A 24,529-nucleotide genomic window follows, 5' to 3' on the forward strand; every position below is an offset into this window, starting at 1 on the left:
CGAAACGAAAACCGAATGCAAAATTTACACACACATCATAATATCGACATTGTTTTGTTTTCCACATGGGCAGCAAGACTTACTTTATACTATTTGGGTATAATATTATTATTAATACGCCGTGCGCATCATAAACAACGACATTGTCTGATCATATAACAATAAAATAATATTTCTTCTATTGTCCCGTCTAATGTTATTCCGTTGGTGGTAAAAGTGGGTAGTTGCATCGATCATTTGATTCGAGAATCTACCTACCAATATTCACGGAGTTAAAATCGGATAACGTACCTACAATTAATTAAAGTCTATTTGAGAAAGACATATTTTCGATTCGATATAATACGTCGTTTTCAGACAATTATCATGTTTGTATCATCACGTTAAATTGGCGATTTGTATAAGATTACCGTCCACTCAAATTCCCATTAAGTTGCAATAGCGGTTTTATAATCGAATCAGAAATTCTTATCCATATAATATGTAGGTACCTTTATACCAGTGCATACTACTTGCGTGCTTACTATAATTGTATAATTAGTAGGTGAACTGCGTACAAATAAAACATTTTCAGAAAAGCTCATAGCTAATATTTGCGTCCCCAGCGTTCATATTTAAGTTCATAATTTAGTTTTGTCCGGGGTAGTTATCGACCACTATTGTTATAAAAATTTAGCAAGCAGAATAATATTCATCATATTCATTTTTAGTACATATCTACGTCAAAATAAAACGATTAGATTTAGTTGAGTTAAAATTTAAAAATTGCAAATTTTGTAATTATATTTATTAACTAAACTTAAATATTACTATAATTTCAATAAATAATAATCATAGTTATAATTAAATACTATAATAAAAAAATATTTTAGATACTACTGCAAGTAGACATATTTTAAAATAAATAATTACGTCCATAATACTCAATTATAATAATATGCAATCGATATTATATGCATTATTATGCATACCATACTTATCATATAATATATATAATATATTTTGCAATAGGTATACATTGTTATTGTTATTTTGTAACTTATGAACGTATATATTCTATCTGTTTAAGTTATCTTTATTGTGGACGCAAGTATTATGCAGCTCTTCAAGCTCTATTTGATAATCGTAGAACAAAGACTTGAGGGATTCAGTGTTTTTAAATCAATTATAACCCAATAATACAACCTCTGATATGATTAATATCATTACTATTATTATAAAACTGTTTCCTTACTTTATATCATTATTACAATTTTTATGTGGCTTGGTGTGGCGCAGTGCGTACACTCAACTGCGGAAACGCACTGGGTGTACGTAACGGCCGGCATTGCTAGTTCCCGGATGGGTGACCACCCGGAATTTTTAGCAACGGATCCTTGCCACACATACAGAACGTGTTTTCAACCGTTCCTCCCCCTATACTAACAACCTACAAACAAAAAAATAAAATAAAATACAATTTTTAAGCCCATGTCATGTCATATCATTATTATTACGATTGGTATTATGTGTTATTTGATGTCTTGCTTATGGTTTTTTTGTTTACGTTTTTCCTTCGTTTATATTTTATTTACATTGTCTACGTGCATGTTGAGTGTGTTTTTTTCCGTTTGTTTTCGTTTTTCCATTGCCTTGCCCAACACCAGGAGATCTGTTAGCAGGCCTAAGCAAGTTCGCCAAGCTGGCCCGGTCCGTGACCAGGAGCAAGACGCTGGTGTCGCAGTTCTCGTCGCATCCCGTTTCCATCAAGGATTCTACCAGGCATGTCCAGTCCCATTTAGCGCACGTGAGTACTACAGCATTTAACCATTTGTGTAATATGTATTATCTTAATAAATATATTTCTATGTTATCATCATCGTCGTTGTCGTACGTAGATGTATTTTTAATTCAGGGACTGGAATCAAACCGAAAAGGAGCCCCCAGAAATCCGTAATAATTTGACAACTGAAACCGAAATGAAATATTTAACCGGAACCCTAGTTTTATCCTTTAATTTTTATTTTGGAAATCTAGAACCACGACTAGAACTTTTTAATGAAATTTATTAGTATTCGAACTGAAAAAAAAACAAAAGGTACCAGTCTCTGAATTTTATATTTAAATCGGTGGGGGCCATGTAACCAGGGCCGTATTTGGGTAGGGGCAACGGGGTACACGTGCCCCCGGCGACAAATTTTAGGGGGCGGCCGGCGGGGCACTCATTGGTGATAATTTTTAGGTACTACGAATTTAACGTTTTTTTTTTTTTTTTTTTGGTAAAATATTAAAATGTGTCCATAAAGGGTGGCAAAATTGTAAATACGGCCCTGCATGTAACGGGGTAGTTTTGACCTCCAAACGTATTAGATTTAACATATATAGAACGCAGTCCATACTCAAACGAACTGTCGTTTGTGTTTGGACGGGAAAGGTTGGTGGGGTAAACACAACGCGAGGTGGAGGAGACGACTGCTACGACGCGCGTAGGTACTTTTTGTCAGGACCATCGCATGTGCAAGATTAATAATACATGCCACATGGTTCACACAGAGTGTGACAAAAACAAATGACAAAATATGCGATTGCATAACTACGGCAACAACTTTTATTTTTAAACTCAATTATTTTCAAAACCAAATTTTGAAAACATACTTATTGAATAACTACCAAGCTATTTTTAAATATTGATCGTTAAAAAAGTTTTACACACTGTTGGTCACCTACTTTTATCAGATCTTTATAATGCAAATTTTATCCGTGCCCCTCGAATTCATACAAAACCCTTTCGAAACCCGTTTGGAAAATAATCTGGTGGTAGGTACACATTTGTATAGTTGACAGTTGTACAATTTAAAAAATCCCAGTAAGTTTATGCCACCGACGTTTTTATCATCATTCTAACTCACGAATACATTAGACAATTATATTGTGTCCAGCCCATATTATAATATACTAGCAATGGTAAATAAATAATAATAATATATTATAATATGTATTTTATCCAGTGACTTTATTCTCTAAATAACATCATTTAAGAAGAGAAATTTTAATATGATACAATGCGTCAAAAACGACCTTCGTCACAAATATCTAATTGTGTTTTTACGTTTTGTCCTAGTTAATTCCAAATAGTTTACAGAACACTGTATTGTTATTTCGATATGATAGCCATAACACAATACACATTATCAATAATGTGACAGGTTTTGATATTACATTTTGTTTCATATCATAATATTATACGTCAAATAATGTTTAACAAAGAAAATTCTTCGGAAAGTTCATCAAACAGCAACAAAGAAATTATGTGCATACCACAGTACTGTATTTAGTTTTGAATAACAACACGATGTCAACTCCGACAAAGATAAGCTTTCCAAAACAAAGAAATTAAAAAAGTTAATAATAATATTATATTAATATTAAGATATTGCACTTTTGCATTTTGTGTGCGGACGCGATTAAAAAGAATAATAATTGTCAACTTAATGAAAGCCCCATAAATCATAAACATTATATTATATTTTGAAATTTGATCGTTGGCAAAATAACAAATAAAAAAAACCGTAATACTATAGAATTTACGGATAATTATTGTCAAGGTAAAACAAAAGTCTCCTCAAATAGGAAATTAAAAATCGTGTTTTTTTTTTTTTTTAATCTCGTTTTGCAAGAAAAACATTTTCAAACCTTGTAAAATACGGTTCATTATTGTAATCAGTGTTTTAGATTTGATTCAAAATGAACGCGTCTAATTAGAAATCCGAAGATAAGTTTTTTTTTACTCGTTTGTATCAATTATAATACAAAACCTTATTAAGCCACGTTAAATTACACCCGGCAGCGTTATAAACGTAATGATAATAATAATATCATTTTTTGTGTGCTATCATCGAGGATTTTACATTTTTTTTCATCAATAATTATTTAGGTTAGAAACGCAAAATACAGCCTTGGAGTTCTTCTCACTTTATATCTCTCGACTACTCCCACGAAATGTTGATTTCAGTGTACAATTAATTTCATTTTTCTTACACCCACTTTCAATCACCACAAAGACGTTGAAAAATTATTTGCCAGACGTATCATCAAGACATCGATCTTAAATCACTATTGGATTATACCCATTAAAAAACCATTAGCGACAATATATTAATATGATATTTACTAAAGATTTTTTTGTTTTCGAGATACAAATAAGTCGAATTATCAATATTCATAGTCAATTCGAATTGTATAAATATTAAACACTTATCTTTTACTGATCACTGTTTTCAATAAAGCTTGAATAATTTGTAGATCATATTAATATTGTAAAAACTAATAAATGTCCGACAAAAGTTCTCCCACAGCTAATCTAAAAAGTGGTTTGAACCGACCACTTATTTTGCATTTAATCTATATAGGTAAATATATCACATTACATTATATTTTATTATATTAAATTATATTTATTTTATATACATTATATCTCCCATGTTAATTTGCTATATCATATTCTTTTTAATCACACTTTTTCAAAAATAATAAAATATAATATAATGGCGGTCAGACATTGTGTAGGTACCTACCCAGCCGATATATACCACGTTGAGACGAAATGATTGCCTCTTCAACTCGATGTGTAATATATTAACAAAAATCCACGTCAAAAACTTGATGTTCTGTACCTGTAGGTTTGAAATTTTTCTACGGTCACGGTGGATTAGGCTATTTTTTTTTCGCATGAACCTCGATAAACGTCTCGCCATGATCATTATTGCTCTTTGGTGTGTATATCGTATATGTGTTTTGCACAGAGGTGTTCACGCTGGATGATCATTAATTACTCTATCGTACATTGTTGAACCACCACGCCGTGACCGCGACTATCTATAGGTATTATATCCGGACGGTAGTGAAGGGAGATTGACCGTATATAGTATCGAGGGGAATGCTGCACAATGAAAATGCGTTAGGTCGCCCTGTGCTGTTTCTGACAATATCTTGAAGTTTCAGACAATTTTTAAAAACCAGCACAGTAAGTAGGTATTAGGTTCTAAATAATAATTAGGTATGGTTAGAAATTCTGATCAATTTAAAAATTAAAATTTTTTTTTTGAATGGTACCTAGGTCAAATGTTAAGTCAAAATCCTTTGGAACTACACTCGTCGGAAATGGCATGTAAACCTACAGTTACATTATGCTACGTGACATAGGAAGTTTAATTCCTTTTGTTTTATCGTTCTCACGTTGAAGGAACTGTTATTGAAACTACTTGTAAGACAATTTCTCGTAATTAATAAAACGGAGTTCAATAGTTTTGAGGGAGTAGTGTGATCGACTGCGTTTCTTAATGGAACTACAACAGTAATTAAACAAAAATCAATGTTTAGACTTAAACGATTGACAAAACTGTAGGACTTCAGTAAGACACATTTTAATTTCCAATTCGCTAGCTACAGTTCTCTTAAAGAGAGAAATTATTGATATAATGGTATTTTGGAAAATTGTAAGCGTGCGTCAAAATGAACGTCATTCTTTGTGTGTGAATGTGAAAGTATAATCTAGAAGACTGATCTCTATCAGGTTGAATTAACGGTTTATACTTTTAATCGGTGGAAAATGACAATACGCTTTCTTTTGCGTGATGGCTGCACATGTGACGTGTCAAAGCGTATATTACGATCTCTGTCTTCGAGACACTTAAAACGATTAAAAGCTGATGCTGGCTTGACAAATTCGATGGAAATAATTGTGCACGAGAGGTTTTTGATTTTCAAAGTGGATTTTAATTAATTACCAAGTTTAGGTGACGTAATATTATCTTATAACCACAGAAAATATTTCAATGCATTTTTTACAACTGAAATTATAACAAACCTAAACATGGTATTTTATATTATGATGTACTTCAATTATTCTTAGAAACATAATAAAAGTTCAAAGTTTTAATAATCGTTTCTACTATGATCAGATAATGCATATGTTTATGAATCAAAATATTAAATGTACCAAACCACTGTCCTGTTTCGTGTGGTATTGTCAGTAAATACCACTTTAGTACTTTACGGTACCCTTTAACGCATAAAAGGCTGCGGCTTATTAATTAGGAAATATGACGTACATTACACGTCTAACGGACAACGTGAATATTATAAATTATAATAATAATATACCTTCCTACCATAACAATATCGATTTAATGTGTTTTCGTGTAAAATTCCGTTATCCTAATATAATAATAATAATATTATATTATAACTAGGGTTCGTGTTTTTAAGTTAAAATATTATGAAGCTAATATTATGCCCTAAAATCCCTACAGACGTGTCTCTAATAAATGAGAAAAATATGTAAAAATAATCAATAAACATCAAAATATGCAAATAAAAAAAAAAAAAAACAGAAAGTAGCTTAGCTGTATATAAGATGTCATGTAACTTCGTTGTTGAATAGATCACTGTAATGGATGTGTTACATTTTAATGATAAATCATTTCATACGAAAATCCTTTTCTGATCGGAGGTGGTCAGTCAGCGAAAAGTATCAAACTAATTTCTATGAAAAACTAATTTTCATATTTTGGTGATTTCTTTGAATTCCATAAAAGTGTTAATAATAAATGTCTATAATAAAGTGTTGCTATAAAAGTTGAACTTTTGGATGGAAGCTAATAAAAACATATACTTAATACAAAAAATAATAATATAAAAATTCGAAATTGCTTAATATTGTGGTTAGAACAACTTATGAGGTACCTATCTTGTAATACATTTTCAAGTTATTTTTTTAAACAAAGTATAACTATTGAAAAAAATAATAAATAGAAAATCTTTTAAGAAACTACTAACTATATAATATAATTGGCACAAGAAAAATGTTAAATGCTTTTGTGAATGATAGTTGAAAATTCAAGTATCTACAAATTCATTTTTGAACTATAGAATACAAAAACTAAATCGAATATATCGAAAACTTATTCTGAATGAAAATTCCCAAAAATGTTTCATGTTTTGTATCGATCATTTGTAAAAGTTTTGTACTGTACTGTGCTGAATTTTTGGAAAGAAGTTCACCCCCTTCTCGAAGTACCATCTAAGTTTAATTTTCTACTAAAAACCATTTTTCAAATTCAATACTGAACATTTTTTGTATTGAATAAAATGTGCCTTTAAACAAATTTATTATTTATATTCACAATAACCAATGTTTTATCGGAAGTACAATTATTATTGTAACCAACATAAAAAAAATCTTTTCAAATATCACAGTTAAAAAAATAATATAATTCATAAATGATTAAACAAAAATAATTATATACCTACATAAGTTCTTCAAAATGTAAATTAATAATAATAATTGAAAGTAAAAATAAATTAGTATTTTTTCTCACAATTTAAAAAATATTCCAAGATATTCAAAAGAAACTAAATACTCCCTGTAGCTAACCCATAAAATATAAAATATTTTCAATTATGCAAAAAATTTTTTTCTTCCAAACTCTGCGTGTAAAGAACTGTTTTCAATTTTCATTTCTACTAAATTGCATACAATTAATGAATATAATATTCAAAAACATAAAATCTGGGCTCTATCTAAAATAATTTACTAAATAATGGTGATTTTCCACCTGTGCTTCCAAGAATTCAAAACCGTTTCAATATTGCAATAAGCCTAATAATTTGCATATTCGAATTACTCACGTCTTTAATATTATATTCAATTGAAAAAGCGCTGTCCAGTAGGGGAAAAAAGAAATATCAAGTATTCTGGCGGACGGGGAGTGTGTACAGTATGTAGGTATCTATTATGTTGACGTACGAATAGTTTTTTTAATCGTTACAAATCTATAAATTAGAATTTCGAAAACATAAATGTTTTCTATTTCAGACCCCTCTTATGAAAATACAAATTTTCACAAGCACGCAACAATAATATCATATTTATGTATTGAAAAAAAGGCACCAATTTATTCTAATGGCTTAAAGTAGTCTTTTTTTAAAAATTTTTCTGTGATATGATACATCAGTAGTTTTAGTACTTTATTTACTCTGACTCTCCAATTTCGTAGTATTCACATAATATCAATAATTGGGGTACCTATATTTTATATTATTATAATAGATCAGTGATATTGTTTTTAAATTTTCTTTTAATATAATTTTATAATAAGTTATTTAAACAATTTAATTTGAAATCTAATCAAGCACCAACAAAAATAAATTCATTCATTTTTTAGAACAAGTGCCTACTTAAATAAGTATTATTTAATTTTAGTATTTTAGTATTTTTTAATTTTAACTAAAGTGAATTTACTAAATTTTAGAGGTTTGTTGTTACCAAAAAAATATCGATAATTCGACCATCGAATTGTTCATGAAAATAATTAATATCGGAGTCCTGAATATATTTGAAGGAAAAAGACCGTTACCAACATTCAAAGTAATTAAGTTGATCCATAATCATTAAAAAAAAAAAAAAAACATTATCACATGACCTAGATGCCCCAGTATATTAATCTACCGTCGTGTGATTCGAAGAAAAAACAAAATCGTTTGATATGTATCGCAATAAACGTAAATTCGTATAAACTATTATATATTGCAACCGTTTCGATTTGTGCTGAATTGGACGTTTCGATATCAATTCGGTATTTCTTCTCGTGACGATATTATTATATACGACTTGATTCCGTAAAATCCTTTGGCGCGCAAAAAAAGCTATAATAATATATATATATCGTCCTCGCTAATCGAACTGTATTGGTCGTTATTGTACATACAGTGTTCGATTCGGTCCTCCTCCTTTCCACCGGAGCACGTTCCTTAAACACATACGAGACATTTTTTTTTTTATTACGAAAACGTGACCATCACGGAATACCTTTGAAGATCGTAACCTTTTCGAAAGTCCACGTCGTGGAACGATGCGTCGAAAACTAATATATTGTAGCACCGTAGCCTGAGAAAATTACGCCAACGCCACGAATCATAGCGAGGAGCTGATTAACGAAAAGATAAAACCCTAACGAGGCAAATCAAAAAGAAAAAAAATTCGTTACGCGTTTGTGTATGAAAATCAATCGAAACTAACTTGTTCGAAATTCACAGTTTTATCGTATAGTGTTGTTACGCATTTATCTCATACATTGTTTTGGATCTCGTTCTTACAATAATTAAGATAATTATTACGCCTCGCCTGGTCTCAATGTGTGCTTCGGTACCATATAGTAATATTTTCTGAATAAACTTGTCGATTCATCAAAATGAGGTATATAATACGTGACGAAACCATATTGAGTGGGAACAGATTATTATTTTTAACTTTACCTGCAGTATAATATAATATTGGGAAGTATTCCAAGAGACGGGCAGGTAACATTTTTCATACCTCTAAACGTCCATAATATTATTACCAATGATTCACAGTTTTTAACCGTGTTCAACTGTTTTCCTCGTAAACATTAAGAAATATAATATTATGGTGATCTGATGAATGGATAAATTAGGTTTTAAAAGTATCGAAAATAACTGTGCCCAGATGCTGCTGTAGGTCTGCTGGTGTAACACGTGGTTGTGAAATTTTACTCTTTTTACCTGATAAAATGTCCGTTACGGTTATTGATTATTAAAAATAATTTTTAATATGAAAAATATTAGCGTTTTTAAATACAGGATAATTTTTTGCACACAATAAATTCTAATTTTATTTTTATAAATATACAAACAGTAGGTAATTGAGTTAATATAATATCATAAATATAATAATATATAACCTATGATCACATAATATGCCCCGACAACTTTACGATCAACAATGATCCCATTGCTAATAAATAATGCAATATTATTCAATGACAAATAACAATTGTTATATTAATTGATTATTTTCCTAATAACAATATTAAAGTAGTTCGCGGAAATGGAAATCTATCGACCTTTTTCCGTGGGTCGGTGCAGCTGCGGTAGGTAAAAAAAAAAAAGCAAACGGCGGTCATCTCCTCCCAGACACACGGCGGCCCCCCTTAACGGAGCCGGCGGTGTGTCTGTGCGTGCGTGTGTGTATACTTTGGTCTTGTGCAGATGATGAGCCTGAACGCGGACGTAATGCCCCAGTACAGGCAAGAGGCGCCGAAGACGCCGCCGCACATCCTGCTGCACTACTGCGCGTTCAAGGCCATCTGGGACTGGGTCATCCTGTGCCTGACCTTCTACACGGCCATCATGGTGCCGTACAACGTGGCGTTCAAGAACAAGACCAGCGAAGACGTGTCCCTGCTGGTGGTCGACTCCATCGTCGACGTGATATTCTTCATCGACATCGTGCTCAACTTCCACACCACGTTCGTCGGGCCCGGCGGCGAGGTCGTGTCCGACCCCAAGGTGATCCGGATGAACTACCTCCGGTCGTGGTTCGTCATCGACCTGCTGTCCTGCCTGCCGTACGACGTATTCAACGCATTCGACCACGACGAAGAGGTGAGTTTTTTTCTTATCACATATTACTATACAGACTAGTTATTTTATCGTAATATATTATAATATAATATATTATCATTAATAGTACCGGCTGTCCAGCCGGTTATTACTTATTATTATGATAGAACGAAAAACTTAAAGATTAAAACTAAATTCATAATTTTCAATGAAATAAGTTCGTCGAACTTGCAAAATAGTATATCAGCTCCGCATGGGTCAATGTGTAATAAAGTTATAACTTCAAGTGTCAATTTATATTAAACGTACATTTTTATTGCAAATAATACCAAATTCTAAGTGATCGCGTTTTAATATAATATTATATTGTATGTAACATTATTACTGCAGTATTTGATAACATTTTCAGTATTTTCATACATTTATATAAAAGCTACCTATTTAAAAAGTTATATAAAATGAAAATATTTTATACACATAATTAATTTCCCAATATTTAACGTTTTAATAAATTGTGTAAAAATGCTGCTATGAATAATTTATGCTTAATGTGTGACATGGTTAGGGAGCCCAATAGTTACGATATTAGTTATCTGGAGAAGAATTTATATTCCTTATGGATAAGCTTTCCGTAGCTGTGAGCTTAAGCACTTAGTTGAAATATGTTTTAATCAATATGAAGACACGTTCACAACTCTAAAATCAAAATTAATTGTAATAAGTACTTTACTGTTCGTTGGATGATGGCTGTTAAAAACTCTATATTTGAGTTTACTCGCGTTGTTAGGGAATGTTGAACTAACTGCAATGTGTGATTTTAATAATAAATACAAATTGTGTATATTTGATGTTTGAAAGTTCACCGAAAAGTTGAACAATAATATTGTCATAGTCACGTATCTAGGGTTAGGGTTTCTATGCATCAACATGCATTTTTTCTTGAGTTAAAAATTAAAATACATTGGCTGTTAGTTATGTACACGATTCGTCTCATACTAAATTAAATACAACAATGTTTATTTTAAATAATATTGCATAGGTATTCAGAATTTTTGAATATTTATTTTAAAAAAAAATAATGGTATTTATCTAACGTAGATCTGTATTTGGGAGGAGCCAAGCATATAGACCTCCCCAATTTGATGCAATTTATTATTGTTATCTCCTCCGAAACTACTCGATCAATTTTCATGGACATTGAAATATATATTCATTAATGTCTGAAGGATACACAGATTGAGTTTGGCGTTTTTAGTTACTGTCTTCAAGTTATTGTGATAAATACAATAAAAATAAGATGTCGTGACTGATTAATCAACGTATACACATGATGGCTAGATAATTTACATTTCTATGGCACCTTCCTACCACAAAGTTGATGTTCAGCATGCACTAATAAATGGTTTTTAAGACATTATCATTTTAAAAATGGGCCCACACATGAGTTTTGTTTCGTTAAACGGAAATAAAAATGTTGTTTGTATATTTATAATGCGAAACTAATATTTTCATTCATCACATTAAATAAAACAGTTATAGCATCATGATCGAATATAATTAATTAGTGATCTACTGGCAATTTAAGAATATTGCAACCTAAAAAAAATATAAACATAATATTATATTTTTTATTTATAATATTATGTAGGTATTAAAATATACATAGAAGAGATCGACGAAGAGGTAAAATAGATGGCAAACTCTGTAGCCAAAGAATATATACTGCCAACAAAAACGTAATGAAGTTATTTCAAGAAGATACTAAATATTTAATATATAACAAATATAACATATTAACAATATTATTGCTACGCCTCACTGTTGTCTACGGACACACGTCTATCTTATAAATGTTTTTTTTGTCACAAACTTACTATTAGTAAACTGACATTATGGGTAATATCGAGTGAAAGCTGATCAAATTGTATATTATTTCAATAGGCTCGTCAAATATAATATTCCATCGATCAGGGATACCATTAACATCGAGAAAGATAAAATAATTCAAAAAATTAGGAATTCAAATTACGACCACATTTCAAACATAGCATAATATATAAAAAATCATAAAGAATTATTCAAAAAAAGACGCCTTAGCCTAACATAAATATCAACAATCAACACACAATATTTCAACAAACGTTAATTTATCTAGAAGAAACACAAGTTTGAAACAGAGTAAAATAAAACAAAGCAAAGCAAATGGAATATATAATTGTTCATGGGTTAATTTAATTATTTTTACTTCGACGCATATTTGCCAGGAAGATTTATTGAGCATTTATATAAACAATTTCGAAGAATTACTAAAGTTTAAAGTGAAGACGTTAAATTATGACAATTAGTTAAAGAACTATTTCCTGTGAAATTTTAAAAACTGATGGTGTAAAATAATAAATTTACTAATCAATTTTTCTATAAAAGTATTTAATCATAGACAGAATTTAAAATATTTATTTTTGTGCAAATTTTACTATTTTTGGTTGAATATAAATCCAAGCCCTAGTTAAACGATCCAAGATCATATAAAATGGTTAGTAATATATATTTAAGTTCAAACTACGTAATAGTAATAAACAAAATGATTGATCTTATCTTATTATCAAATTAAGAAAAATAATCTAAATATTAGTTGAATTCAACAACTCATTGTTCATAATCGAAAATAATGGGATCATTTTGATGAATTATCTGTATAGCAGTCTCTAAGATGCTTACAGCCCCAAACTTTGTTGACAGTCAATTTGGCTGTATTCTTTGTCACTCCTTGAAAATCAAAACTGCACACTTAGTCCCCTTCATTAAACGAGCAAATTAATATAATATAGTTGGCCGAGATTGCACTCAAGATCGCGTGAAAAGCCCGTACAAACACGTCCGCCGAGAGTATTTTATTGATATTTTAATATTTTAATAACGCTAAGAGTGCTATTGCAGCTACCTGTAGGCGAGCACTCAAACCGTGATGTATTTTTCAAGACGTCTTCGACCCTCTCGAGATGCAATCGAACAGAACAAAAAATAAGTTTTTGGAAATATTTCGAATAAACTTTTGAAAAGTGTCATTATTAAATAAGGTATAATAATATAATATACGACGTTTACCGATTAATACACCAGCTATAATAGGTGTATAATATTGAATATTTTACCGAAAGTTCAAAACGCGATATTATTATTGACAGTGATTGTACGAAATTCCGACCACAGACCGCATCGAGATGTATTATACACGTTGTAGGCGTGATAATCGTGTGATCGATTATATTTAAAACATCGTTTGCGACCCTTAATCGGTGTTTCGCGCAATACGACGCCCACCGCGGGCGTATAATAATGCGATATCGTGGTTTTTACCAGTGGCTGCGATATTGTTTCGCAAAGTCCTGCCATTATTTAAACTCGAGCCAGCCGTGGCGTATAATATTGATAAAACCGAACTCGTGTCGAACCTGCGTCAAGTCTGAATAATAACGTTCTTCGTCGGTATTTCGAATGAAAAACAAAAGATACAGGCGCACAACACTCTCGTACTGCGACCGCGGGTGACCGATAAAAATATTATCTTTAGAAAAAAAATGTCTGCGTTCTAATTGGGCGTGTTAATTGCTGAAAAAATCGATACATTTATCTCCAATATAGTATACTCCATAAACGCATATAGGTACCTAATATATTCCAAATAACAATTTATATCTACAATACGAAAAACACATGCTATTGGTACTTTTATTCATTTACAAATATGCGTTTAAATTGCCTTCTTGTTTTATGAGCTTATACCTAAAATTGTAATTTGTAATACAAATTATGTAATTTATATTACACCAGAGTTTAATAGGGTAGAATGTTTTTATGGTATAGGTCAGTGGTTCCCAAAGTGTGCGCCGATGTGTCTTTATGTCGTGCAGTCGTAGAATTTTATATACCTAGTCCAAAAAAAAAATTTAAAACACTACGAAGGCGCCATTGGAAAAAATTATGATTAATTAATTTTAATCAGAAACATATTTTCATATTATCCATTGCAATTTTTTTCTAGTTTTATTTTATTTTTTTATTTATTATGATAAGTCATACTATTAGAATTGCCAGGGCGCCCTTAGAAAACCTTAGATCAAAAAGGGAGTCGTAAACCAAAAACGTTAGGGAACCGCTAGTATAGGTACCTATCTAGTTTTAATTGATGATTAAATATTTTTAATCGTGTCTTAGGTTGAACAATGTCATCAGATAAATACCAACATTATTTTGGTTAAAAGTACACCTATTTGGAAATCATTGTTTAGTATTTAAACAATTAAAATATAACAATTTATTTAAAAAACTTTTTTTAAAAACATATTATCTTAAATGTATTTGGAATAATAAAAAAAAAAAAAATACTTAAACACTTAAACACTTATCATGTACCTTGCTGTGCATTTTTAACATTAGATATATTTTTTTTTTATGCTTATTATGTAAAACAATAAGACATTTCACCGAGAACTTTCGACGAATGTCTTTCAAAGACTAAAAGACGCGTTGTAATAATAATAATAATATGTGCTACGTAATGTGTATATTATTTGGATACCTACATACTTATTGACGGACGGGTAAAGTGTTGAAAAATAGAATAAAAGTTACTCATATTAAGGATTTAATGCATGGCGTTTTCGGTGTGTATAATATTGTTATATGACTTTGAACGACGGACCACAGTCATCCATCACTCCGAGTTCATATTAATATAATTAATAAGAGTATTATTTACGGCGAGAGTCCCGTAGTGGGTAAAAACACACAGTATATTATAACACAAGTTTACTCTGCACTAGTATATAATTATTTATGTATATTGGGTATTAAACTATTTCATTTTATTTTCAATTGATCCTAAGCATCGGAAACTATTAGCATTTTGTGTGTGTGTGTGTGGGGGGGGGGGGGGAAATTATGGTTGTTTGAGGAACACATGTATGTGGAGCGAGGATTTGTCACTAAAATTCAAGGTGGTCACCAATCAGGGAACAAGCAATGACGGCAGATGATTGACCTCAGAACACTGAGCCATACCATAAGTTACATTAAGCTGTTACGAGACATTAATATAAAAAATAAGTTTGTCTGTTTTTGTTATCAGTGATTTTTACAGTGAGCGTTTTCAATTGAGTTTTAATTATTCTAATTGTTACCAAAAATATTCACGTATATCTAAAATCATATAGAAATCATAGAATTTTCATCAGTATAATTTACTACATTATTTAGTTCTTAACATTTTTTTAAATACCAATTATAGGAACTGTAAATTAAAACGGACGATAGAAAGTTATTAAAAATACAAGTGGTTATTATATTTTAGGATAATCATTTGTTTGAAAGCATATTATGTACGAGAACCGCGTAAGACATATTTTTAATATGTAAAAAAATCAATCGCTCCGCTCAGAATGTAAAATGTTGGTACTTAAAAATTCTGGTAAATATATTAATTAATAATAAATTGATTGTATATTATGGAATGTTCATATAAAACAAACAATAAGCAAACGTTAATCACGCCAACTGTCAAACGAATGTCGGTACTACGTAAATCTAAATGGAAGTGGGTACGAAATTAGTTTTGCGCATTTGCAGAAGATGAAATATTTCAATTTTAACGCTGCGTGTAGAAACAAATGTTTATGTATGTTAATAACATGTCTCGTGTATAAACTAACAATTTCCAATTATTTTACACCGCATTGCAGATATTATTTAACTATTATTTTAAATGGCCATTTTACTCATTGGAATAATAATAATATTATGAACATATCGCTGTGTTGTTGCATTTCAAAAATTAACAAAGATGTCTGAAATCTAATGATTTGAAAAACTAAACATAAAAATGTGTAATTTTTTGATACAAAACTCATAACATTTCCCTGCATTTTAAGATATATACCTAATGGAATATAGCATATACTGTATGGAACATATGTATGTATATATATGTAACCACTAACCATGTACATACACGGCGCATTGAAATTAATATCAATATTTTAGAAAATTGATTAATTTTTCAACGTTTCCGAAACCAAATTCTTTCGTTTGAGAAATGACTTGAATGGAATTTTCCGTATTGCGTTCACATGATATCTGTTGCTGTAGGCGGTGCGAACAGCGAAGTATAGGTGTATTATTACTATTATAACGTCACGTCGAGTGTGTATAATTAATAATATCGTATACGCACTTGTTGTATCATATCATATATTATCATAATGAATTATATATCATGCTCGTTCGCAGGCATGTGATTGCTGTGCGCTTTACGAACGGGAAAACTGGTGACGGTGCGGACAATCCGCGGAGGAATGAACACGAGACATTTTCGCGTTACCACATACATATACACCACACAAGTGGGTATTGTTTTTAATGAGAGTTCTCGTTTTCGTCCTTGTTATTTACCATAGGTAGTTTCGTCATCAATAAAGACAAATTAATTTAATGACTGCTTCAGCACCAGTGACAAAATATAACGCGCAAAGTGGATAATACAGAATACGCATGACTCGGTGCGTTTATTTTCTTTAATTTTTCGCCGTCAACGAGACCATCACTGTCGTGTCGATAATCGATAATATTCAAATCTGATGTGCGATTGTACCCTGTGCGATATGATAATACGCGTTTGCAAGTGCGCATAGAAATCGTCACATGATTTCATTAACTCGTCGGCCCCCGTTCGTCGGTCACTGCAGTTTAAAACGGGACTCGAAATACCGTTCATTCCTCATAAACTTTGAACCTAGATAATTTACGACGGATTTAGAACGAACCCGGCGTATCGTTTGTCCGGTGAATATTAACCGTCGGGTGGGTGGAGGGGGGAACATTTTCTCCGAAAATCTTCTCCGAAATAACGTCGGACGACTCCGCAATGGACTAACACCGAACGTCACCGAAAATATGAACGGTTTAATAAACGCTGTTGGTCTCGGTGATTAATCTGGAAGCACCGGCAGAGCCGACTACACATGGGTTAATCCGATATTATCAGAACGGGCCGCATTCGGCCGGTTAATCCCGCGTAATAGTGTAAGGTTGCCGGGTCTCGGGGGAAATCATACTTTACGATATAATATATTATTATTATACACACAAATAATAGTGCGCGTACTAGTATATATTATTTTCACGATGGTGGTGGTGTATAAACGAGTTTTCAGCAAAAAAAAAATAAGCGTATTTCCTCGTTGAGCCACTCCGACTAATTCCTTTAAGTGTTTCACGCCCTCTCGCTTTCGTCATCCCCTATATATTATCATCATTGCATAGATACCTACGTGTAATAGTCAGATAGTCTCTAGTGAAGCCCTGCAGACCAAACGTCCCATTTTTTTCCAAACTTTGAGCACGAGCTCCCGAAAAAGTTTGCTGCTTTATTATATCGGCGTGTGAAATTATGATAATAATAGTATTCTAAATAACAATCACGCCAAAGTGTCTAAGTGACTGCGAGAAGTACAATTGAGATCTAAACAACTGAACTCTGCGCATTGTAATCCAAATCTGGGCGGGATGAAGCCAACACTCGTTGTTGGTTAAGTTAGATGACATTTATTATTACTCGACCCGGTAAGGCTTCCAAATGGTTTTTTGCATATACCTACAACAGGTCTATATTATATTAAACAAAATGCACCATAATAATCTGATAAATTTGAACCAATGGGTAAGGGTGGAGGAATGGACTTGTAACGATTGTGTTGGTACTCGGTACACCAATGCAGTTTCAGTAAGTTGTCAAAATTAGTAAAAGGCACTGATCATTTGCAGTAGATGCATTTTTTGAAACCAGAAATAAGTCAATGTGACATCCCATATAAGATAACTGCACAAGTATTTCAAAACTTCAGAAAATGCCTCACCAATTAAATATGTATTTATCGAGATAGATACCTCAAAATGATTTGTGTTCCATAAATAAACAGCATTTATTTCGGAATCTTCGGAATCTTGTAAACGTAATACAAATTTAATTCGAACCATTTTATGAGTGTTAAAATGTATCGGTTTTTATGGCACATCCTTTTTAATAGTATGTTATAAATATTATATAGGTAGCTAATACTAGCTATATCGCCGCCGCCGTGAATTAAGTTAGTTTTTCATAAGTTTGTTTGTTGATTTTTTTTTTTTACGTCGTCTTTACTTTATTATTGTTAGGATTTTTTGCAGTCCCACGTGTAATTTTCTTGCCAAAGTGACATTCGTCAAAATACATTTTTGGACCCAAAACACGGTAACTACATGGCTACACGAACCTGCAGCATACGGAATTAATATCATTACAACGATAACGTGTCCTGTTAATTAAATTTGCCAAACTTTTTTATGAACACACATATATGTACTTATACATTGCAACTACAGCCCACGAGTTAATTAATTCTCCACCCAACGTGTGTTGCGTGTGACGGAAAATTCTAAAACGACAGTAATGTATAACAGTATTAGTAATATTATATTACTTTGACGTGCAGGAGCGTGTAGAAAAAAACTTTCTTTTCAAGAAGAATACGAAAAAAAAATGTTTTATTTTTTTTATCAAAGGACATGGACGGACAAAAAAAATTCATTGCCGAGGGAATTCGAATTAGTTTGCTCGGTCTATGATCAATGAAAGACAACAAACCGTATTTGCTCGGCTGCAGCAATATTATTGTCGTCTCCGAAATCCTTTTTTCTTCTTTATTCCTTTTTTTTTATTGTTGCCGTCGTACAATTTATTTTATTAACGTTTCGCGTTCGTGCTGTTTGTCTGCAGATTCATTTGGAACCCGCAGACACGGGACAAGCGAGGGGGGACGCTGTCGCGGACGGGGCGCGCAGTGAAAATAATTGGATCTGGTTTCCTTCATTATGCAATGTTCTTTTATGTATACCGTATTATGTCCTTATTATAAAAATAGAATAAAATAAATAATGGAATCCTGTAGTTTTCGTTGCCGGGGACGAAACGGCCGCGATACGACCTTTCCTAGGAAAATCGTGTCGGAGACACGTTAAACGCTCTGCAAAGCCCAGAAGAGAACATGAAGTAAACGAAAACAAAATAACGTATTGTTAAAAAAAAAATATATATACGTCTTGCACGTGTCGTTATAAGTTTGTCGGTGTTTATTTCTGAGTTTTTTTTTTCACGAGTGAAATCGCTCGATCATCACCGTCGACGTGAATAATAATAATATTATACAGGTACAGTGTAGAGGCTGTAGTAAATGATGTTATTACAAAATTATTTAATCCTTTTCCGCGGCGGGAGGTCCTAACCTGTAGTGTTGAGAATTATATTCGGATAAGTACATACTCATAATATGTATATAATATATGCATTATATTCATGTATTTTTATCGTCTGGATAAATCTCAATACATACTTGTAAAACGGTCAATATTAGGGTAAATCGTTAATATTTATATGGTATTATAGGTTTTTTTATAATGTATCATAATTTATAAATACGAATTTTTTCGAGTAAATATTTACTTTTTGTGTTTGGTTAAATGTACTTTAAACTAATATTATAAATACATACTGTGCCTATTATATAGGGTGTGCCATGAATTGCGCAACTTTTAAATCTGCTGCCATTTTTTAAATATTTTGTTGGCAGCCCTGTTCTTATAATTTCTTATCAACAACCACTCATCGGAGTTATAGTAGATACTATAGAAATGATAAGGAGAGGGCTGCCAACAAAATTTTAAAAAAATGGCGGCAGATTTAAAAGTTGCACATTTTATGGGACACACTATATTTTAATATTGGAACGTCTTACAGTAAATTTTTTAAAAGATAATTAAAAAAAAAAAAAAAATAGACTACCTTTTTCATAAAGATGTAACTTATTGTCATTTTATCTGCATTGTGGTATATTTATATTATCTATACTTACATTAAAATATAATCGTTATCTTATCCGGATTAAATAGTTGACATGACGTGTTCTCGACGCTGGTCTTAGAAAAATCGCGTTCTGCTTGCGATGCGTGTTCGCGGTTGTGCATTTATTAAAATATTTGTTTGGTCTTATGGCTATATTTTTAATATGTCGCTGCGGTGACTTACTATCGGATATGACGTGCGCGCATTACGAATGTACCTCATAATATTATTATGATTCGTCGCGTTCTTAGGACTTGATGCACAATGCGATACGTCGGCAGATTACGAGTGACGACCGACAGTATACGCAGACAGGATAGAATAATACGAAGGATAAAGGATTTCACGCATCGCGCACATAATGTTTGCCAGAGTTATATTATTATGACAGCGCACGACGATATTATAATAATAAATCGTAATGTCACGTATTTCAAGAAGTACATTTTTTCGTCCTGAATTTTTTTGATTTCACGAGTTCTGCAGCTGCAGTATAGTCGTGAGAGGATATAGCGCAAATCCCGATTCCACTCGTGATATTATTGTTATCTGCTCCGTTCTACTCACCGCGTTGGTCTTTGACGACGTCGCATCGTGCGAATGATTACAAAGCCATGATATTTTTGATTAATATTTTGAAAGGCAAAAAAATTGAAAATCAGCAATCCGCACAACAAACTTGACTTTAACGTTTAAGACCACGTGGTTTGTTATATGTTTCCTTGTTATTTTAATCACACTCGTAGCTGATTTGAATTACAGTGGTCCGACGCATATATAGTCTCTTATAAAAGTTGTTACGTTACCGACACCTGTAATCAAATTTATATCGGTAAAACAAAACATAAACAATATACCTAATGATTTATTATACTATTGTGAAATTACAACGTTGTATATCATATAGGTGACGTAAGTAGGAATTTTCGGGCATACAACTACTGAAAATGTATATAAAATATTCAAATATATTTGGTGTACTTATCATACCTTATACAAATCAACAGAGTTCACTATTGTAATAGACATTTTATTTTTAAATGCATGCCATTTTTATGTTCCATATCGAAAATCATGTGTAGGTATACAATTTAATTGAATTTCGGTACATTTCACTCTGTTACCGATGAACATGTTTTTTAATACGTTTTTTTTCGATTACATTAACGCATGTGGCCTAGGTAGGTATTAGTTTTATATTTTAAACCTAAATAATATTATTTGCGTATTTAAAATACTGTTTGACCTAACACGGTGCTAATGGCTGCCCGTGTATAGTCTAGTCTTACGTCATTCAGTCGTTATTATTATTAACACATTATCGACGTTGAGTGAATAATAATCTGTAACAGTATCGATGATGATAACTTGATAAAAAAAAAAATAATATTATTTCATTAATTCCTTTAATATGTTATTTATACTCGTATAATAATATCTACTGACAGAAATAAAACAATTTGATTATTATTGATTTATATCTTTTGTTATATTGCCTATAACTGGTGCAGTTTAAATATCAATATTATTTAACTCGTTGTTTGTCTAAACGAAATTGTTTTAATTTCACAGGGTATCGGAAGCTTGTTCAGTGCTTTGAAGGTTGTCCGGCTGTTGCGACTGGGCAGAGTCGTTCGAAAACTGGACAGGTATTTGGAATACGGAGCTGCAATGTTGATACTGCTGCTGTGCTTTTACATGCTAGTGGCGCATTGGCTGGCCTGCATTTGGTATTCCATAGGTAAGCAATCAAACACGATTCGTGTAATATTTTATCGTGTTTCGGCGTTTGAAATTACTTTTTTTTCGCCCGATTTAACGATTTACGTAATTATATGTAATTTCAAAATAGGGCTGTGAATATAACGTATTACACAATTTTAATCCCTTCACATTGTAAAATGCATTTAAAAACTTCCAAAAAAATATGTCGGAAATTTAAAAAGTAGAGTATTTTATATATCACCATTCGACTATATTCATGTTTTGTACTATGTAGGCCACCGTAAATTAACTTATTTCAACTTTGATATAATATATTATACAATATAATATTTAAAAAAATATATATATTATAAATCAATTTGACTAATTATAGATGATAATTTTATAATTTGGTTGGTACATATTTACCATATTATATACCATATTATTGTGATATTCTAAAAATTGAGATAAAATTGTATATTATAAACGAGGAAAAAACTATTAAATTGGATATTATTTTTTAAAAACCATACGTTTGTTTTACGCTCTCTATTCTCTCTATTTCTCTTTCAAACACGCACACACAAAATAACTTAATGATATGTTACCAGGACGGTCCGACGCCGAGAATGGATACCAATACTCGTGGCTGTGGAAGCTGGCAAACATCACGCAGTATCCGTACTCGTATATAATGACGGAACATGCCAACACCACCGAGCTAGTACACGGGCCACCGCGAAAGACCATGTACGTGACCGCACTATACTTCACCATGTCGTGCATGACCAGCGTCGGTTTCGGGAATGTCGCCTCGGAGACCGACAACGAGAAAATTTTCACCATTTGCATGATGGTCATTGCGTGTAAGTTTCCAAGTGTAACACCCCCCCCTCACCAACTGGTGGGGATATGTTCTCGGATGGTTAAACTATGATCATATCTAAAATCGACTGTTAAAAAAATTAACAATTTCAAAAGATGACTGCAGCTAGTGTCGTCTTGAACTGCTTGGAAAACGACAATATAATGCACGAGATCATTCTTGTAGTATACGAATACTAGTATATTGTGTTAACTACTTTTTTACAATAACGTGTTTTAAATACTTAAAAAATTATTTATATATATATTAATATGAATAGTTCCTAAAATGTGCACGTTTAATATTTCAAAATATCAGTATTAGCTGTTTCTTTCCAAAATAATATAATAATATGATGTTTTTTAAAATAATTATTGATAACGTGAAGTGAATAATCTCAATTTTAAGTTTCTTGCTAAAAAGTGTCATGTCTATTGATGTACTATATTAGTTTTACACAAAATGTGTGTTTTTTTTAGATTACCTAATATGTTTTTGAGCTGGGTACAGATATTTTTATTTTCTATCATATTTTGCGTAACGATTTTTTTTATCACCATAGAAATAAATAAAATATAAAAAATACCTTATACCCACCAAGTGTATATTATGTACAATAAACGATTACTTATTAATACATATTTACGATTCATGAAATTTCTTTGAAGTGGGAAATATCGAGTAACGTGCTACGTTATTTCAAACGATCACCACGCAATATGAATAATAAAATAATGAAAGACAATTTTTTTTTCTGTCTTTTATCCACATTTGGGGTAGGTTGTGAAAATTCTCAGATTTTTAATATCAGCATCTTTTTCGGATAGAAAAGTGAATCTAATTCATTCGTAAGGCTAAAATTAAAAGTGCCTAGTAGTTTACAAAACCGTTGGGAAAAATAAAAAAAATTAAGGAGAAACAGGAGTTTAAAATGTTTTCTAATAATACTAACTCATATTAAAAAAGTATTTTTGACAAGACCATATTTAATGACTATAATGGTGTGATATCAATTATGTTAACCAAACACAAGACTATAACGTCTTTTAAGAATACAATAAATTATAATAATATACCTACTTGATAAATGATATTTGCAGCGCTGTTGTACGCCACGATTTTCGGTCACGTCACCACCATCATACAGCAAATGACTTCGGCAACGGCTAAGTACCACGACATGTTAAACAATGTCAGAGAATTCATGAAGTTGCACGAAGTGCCGAAAGCGCTGTCCGAGAGGGTCATGGACTACGTGGTGTCCACGTGGGCAATGACCCGGGGCTTGGACACGGATAAAGTACGGCTTACGTAAATTATTACTTATGCGCGTTCCCTTTTGGGTAATGGACGGAACCATACTTTGTTTTGGATACTCAAAGGATTAAATAGAATTAATAACCGACCCTAGTTGAATCACTCCAACGGTATACGGAATTGATAATAATATATGATGATATCATTATGATCGTCAAATATTATTATACCAGCCGCAATTGGAAAACGTAATTTTAAAACTTTTAACTACATAATTATATTTTAGGACTACCTACCTGCAGGCTATATACTGTCGACTCATTGAGTACCTACCTACAGTTGGTTGTTATCTACAGTGGGTAACTATC

The 24,529-nt window shown here is 31.8% G+C and overlaps 1 protein-coding gene across 11 annotated transcripts in view; it reads left to right on the forward strand.

Annotated features, from left to right (window-relative positions):
• LOC100161839 (potassium voltage-gated channel protein eag) overlaps positions 1–24,529 on the forward strand; it is a 255,330-nt gene that overhangs the window by 225,056 nt on the left and 5,745 nt on the right. For 10 of the 11 annotated variants that reach the window (XM_029491386.1, XM_029491391.1, XM_029491390.1 and 7 more), the window contains 3 exons: positions 21,905–22,073; positions 22,651–22,905; positions 24,005–24,204. In XM_029491386.1, the coding sequence (XP_029347246.1) occupies positions 21,905–22,073; positions 22,651–22,905; positions 24,005–24,204 (624 nt within the window). Of the gene's footprint in view, positions 1–1,016; positions 1,787–10,047; positions 10,444–21,904; positions 22,074–22,650; positions 22,906–24,004; positions 24,205–24,529 lie in introns of those variants that run through there. The other variant, XM_029491393.1, reaches the window with a different exon arrangement.

Source organism: Acyrthosiphon pisum, chromosome A3, assembly GCF_005508785.2.
Source record: "Acyrthosiphon pisum isolate AL4f chromosome A3, pea_aphid_22Mar2018_4r6ur, whole genome shotgun sequence".
NCBI classification, from domain to species: Eukaryota; Metazoa; Arthropoda; class Insecta; order Hemiptera; family Aphididae; genus Acyrthosiphon; species Acyrthosiphon pisum.